The sequence below is a fragment of the Nanorana parkeri genome, unplaced genomic scaffold (assembly GCF_000935625.1).
Source record: "Nanorana parkeri isolate BGI_ZX_2015 unplaced genomic scaffold, ASM93562v1 scaffold92, whole genome shotgun sequence".
Taxonomy (NCBI): Eukaryota; Metazoa; Chordata; class Amphibia; order Anura; family Dicroglossidae; genus Nanorana; species Nanorana parkeri.
In genome coordinates this window covers 2279581-2283301 of record NW_017306360.1, presented here as the reverse complement: position 1 = coordinate 2283301, position 3721 = coordinate 2279581, and the positions used below count along the sequence as shown (strand labels likewise).

The window sequence follows — 3721 nt, the reverse complement described above, 5'->3', positions numbered from 1 at the left end:
CTCTTTGCTTGTCCAGACCCTCTTGTAGCTGTTCTGAATACCAGAGTGGTTAATGACTGAATTATTTGGAATGAGACAGGCCCTCTTTAGAGATAAAAGAACCATTATCTAGCTATTGAGCTGATGTTCTCTATAGCAGCCTGTGGATCATTCTTGTGCATCATAAAGTGACCCTGGACCTGGGCCGCGCTGATCTTGCCTGCGGCCGACAGAGCCGAGTCGGCAAACTCCTCTGCGGTGTGCAGCGTCTGGTCTGGGTAGAAGCGCAGGAACATCTGTGCCAGCTGCCAGCGGGTGCAATGTCCTACATACTGCTTTACATCCACGCGACCTGGCCGAATCAGCGCCGGGTCCAACCTACAGTTCCATGGAGAGAATGCGATACAGTGTGAGAGACTGTTGGTTGTGGTATTGGCAGAGATTCAAGCCTGAGCAGAGGTTGAGTTCACTATAAGGCCTCCTACACACGGGACCCTGGGGCCCTACAATGTAAAAATTGCATGTATTTCCCCATCCGGGATCCACGGCTTCTGCATATAGCTGCCCATAGAAATCAATTGCAGGATGCAGCTGTACGACGGTGCTTCTGCAAACACGTGCATACATATAGACGTACAACCCTGAATGCAGACAGCCTGTGTTTAGGGCAGTATACGAACAGACCGCACTATCCAGAGAATTCCAATACTGCAGACTTTATTGAAATTCACAGCAAATCCAGTATATCAGTGAATAAAAGTGTATAAAGCAACAAATGCCAGCATTGCACACCCCCAACCAACTACAACCTCTCACATGTTTCACCCGCAGGCTTATTCATAGAGGTGAAGATTCATAGACCTCTATGAAAGCCTGCGGGTAAAACATGTGAGAGGTTGTAGTTGGTTGGGGGTGTGCAGTGCTGGCATTTGTTGCTTTATACACTTTCATTCACTGTTACACTGGATTTGCTGTGAATTTCAATCAAGTCTGAAGTATTGGAATTCTCTGGATAGTGCGGTCTGTTCAGATACTGCTGCATTCCAAGGTGGAGACGCACCTAATAGACCAGAACCTGGGGAGTCCTGATGGTGGCTAAGGAATTGGAGCGGTGAGATTTCCTTTGGCTGTACAGCCTGTGTTTGGGGTTGTATGTCCATGAGCATGAGACTCCAGAGACTGGATGATGGGATTTGAAGATGCACCACATCTGGGGGGCTGGAGTTTGCCCACCCCTGTTTTATACTGTAGTAAAAGGAAACCATCTTACCTGTCAATGTGATTTGTAGTCATAAAAACAATTCGAGCTTCTGTGGAGGCCACCCCATCCAGGGCATTGAGCAGACCACTGAAAGTCAGGCGTCCCATGCCCTGAAAAGCAGTCGCATCTGTAGAAGGAAAGGTAATCTTAAATGGTACAGAAACTCATAGACACCAGACTACCTACATCAAACCACCTACCTACACCAGACTCACCATCTGCTCTTGGATCAAACATTTTTTTTGTACAAAAGATCTCTGCACAACCAGTCAGAACTTTCCCTGCCAAAATAATCCTAAATTCAAAAATACACACAACGCACGACTCTGGTGATAGCTGTCAGTTTCCAGTGTGCTTATGTCAGCTGTCAACCCATCTTTGTAGCCTGCAAATGGCTGGTGCCATAGCTGGTCATTTGTGCAGCACCATGGCAACCATGACATGACAGCACCATGGCAACTGCAGATCTAAATAGATCAGGGGTGGGCAATCCATTTTTCCAGAGACTCTGGGACTGCTGTTGGGGGCCGAAGCGATGACTGCACGGTACAACACAATGCATCATTTGAATGGCATAACAAAACACACCTCCTGGCTGCAATGCAATCTACTGTGACACAACGCACGGTACTGCAATACTGTGTATTGCAGTCTGGTTGAAAAAAGTCTATGCAACACAACGCACATGCCGCACTGTAACATTAGACAGGTTGCGCGGTACCGTGCGTTAATCACACGGGATGGCTTAGGTGTGAACTGACCTAGAATGAATCTTTATTGTCCCCACATTATTCTCACGTTGTATGAATACTATGTGACTTTTTTCTTTACAAGCCAGAAGATGGAGCTGCAGGAGAGAACGGAGGTGGAGGGCGTAGGTAAAGCTGGGGGCGGGAACACATTTGTCACTGGTTGTTAGGACTGCCCAGCAGAGGAGGAGGCAGACCCCTGACATCACTGTTGGTCCGAGCAACCAATGACTGCAGAGGAGGAGGCAGACCCCTGACATCACTGGTGGTCCGAGCAACCAATGACTGCAGAGGAGGAGGCAGACCCCTGACATCACTGGTGGTCCGAGCAACCAATGACTGCAGAGGAGGAGGCAGACCCCTGACATCACTGGTGGTCCGAGCAACCAATGACTACAGAGGAGGAGGCAGACCCCTGACATCATTGGTGGCCCTAGCAACCAATGACTGCAGAGAAGGAGGACCCCTCACGTCATTGGTTGCTAGATTGCCAGCAGCAGAAGAGAAATGCATTCCAGACACAGACTGATTGCCGGTCTGCGCTGGGCTATGGCTTGAAGTTGATGTACCAGACTTGGAGGCTGGCGCATGCACTGTGAGCCAGCCAAAAACGAGCACCTGTTGGAGATCAGTCCGTGGCTGGACAGAGACAGACCAAAGGCTGGATACGGCCATAAAATGTCCAGATCTGAAATAAAGACTAAGATGGTGCAATGCTCGGCGGAAAGGAGTATTTAGTTCCACTTTAAGTGTTACTTATATCACTGTTGGGGGGGGATTTCCCTTTACATCCTCAAAAACACAAAAAAAAAAGATCCATCAGAACGTAGATGGACTATACAGACATAAATGGATCAAACACGCACTCTGTTTGGCCAGGTCGCGGCTTACGAACGCAGCGTCCACATCCTCCAGTAGAATAATGCTCTGTTGCGGGGCCACGCTCAGCAGGTGGTTGAGACGATCATCGGAGAGGCTGTTGTCACTAAGGCTCATCAGACAGATGCTGTACTCCAGCTCTCCCGCCAGCGCCGTGCTGAAAGGACACAGAAAATGCAGCGATATCAGTGAGGAAAACACAGTCACATCTATACCATTCTTATGTAGGTCATGAAATCCATATATGTGATTGAGATCTTCCATTCAGCTCTGTATGTCGCCCTTTGGCTGGAATTTTGTAAAAATATATTTTACTTTCATTAAAGTTTAAGAGAGTCCACCTTTTCCAAAAAATGCTACATAATGCACACACAAATAAAAGAGAAAAGTTCATTTACATTTTTTTTTTTGCATTGGGGCCTGCAAACATTGCAACTGCCATCAAGTTGTTTCTGGGTATACTGCTCTGGCTCCTGCAGACTATTCCTCCCAACACCTCTCCATAACAAGGTATGGTCTTTCATTCACAGGAAGGGAGGAAGGAAGTGTCAGTGGAATACAAGCGTGGTGACATCATCGCACTTGAATTCCATCGAGGACTACCAGTCCATCTGCCGTGGTGGTGGTCTGTTCGTTCACAGGCCCTGTCAATGGATGACACAACTGTGCAGAGCCGTGCTGATTTAAAAAACGACCGGAGCCTGAAGGGAGATGAACCCCATTATTCAGGTAAGGGGGCAGGAGCTAGGACCGTGTTTCATGTTACATCCTGAATATGGGTGTAGCATGAAACATGGTCACAAAAAGTGCATGCACTATTTTTTGCGATCGTACCGCCAAACGTACTACAGGC

The 3721-nt window shown here is 47.9% G+C and overlaps 1 protein-coding gene across 1 annotated transcript in view; it reads right to left on the bottom strand.

Moving 5' to 3' along the window:
* LOC108783879 (mitochondrial chaperone BCS1) overlaps window positions 1–3721 on the bottom strand; it is an 8753-nt gene continuing 5032 nt past the window's right edge. The window contains exons 5-7 of the mRNA XM_018552571.1: window positions 2856–3025; window positions 1250–1367; window positions 1–357 (exon numbers count right to left, since the gene is read on the bottom strand). Coding sequence (XP_018408073.1) covers window positions 105–357; window positions 1250–1367; window positions 2856–3025 — 541 coding nt within the window. The 3' untranslated portion in view covers window positions 1–104. The remainder of the gene's footprint in view (window positions 358–1249; window positions 1368–2855; window positions 3026–3721) is intronic.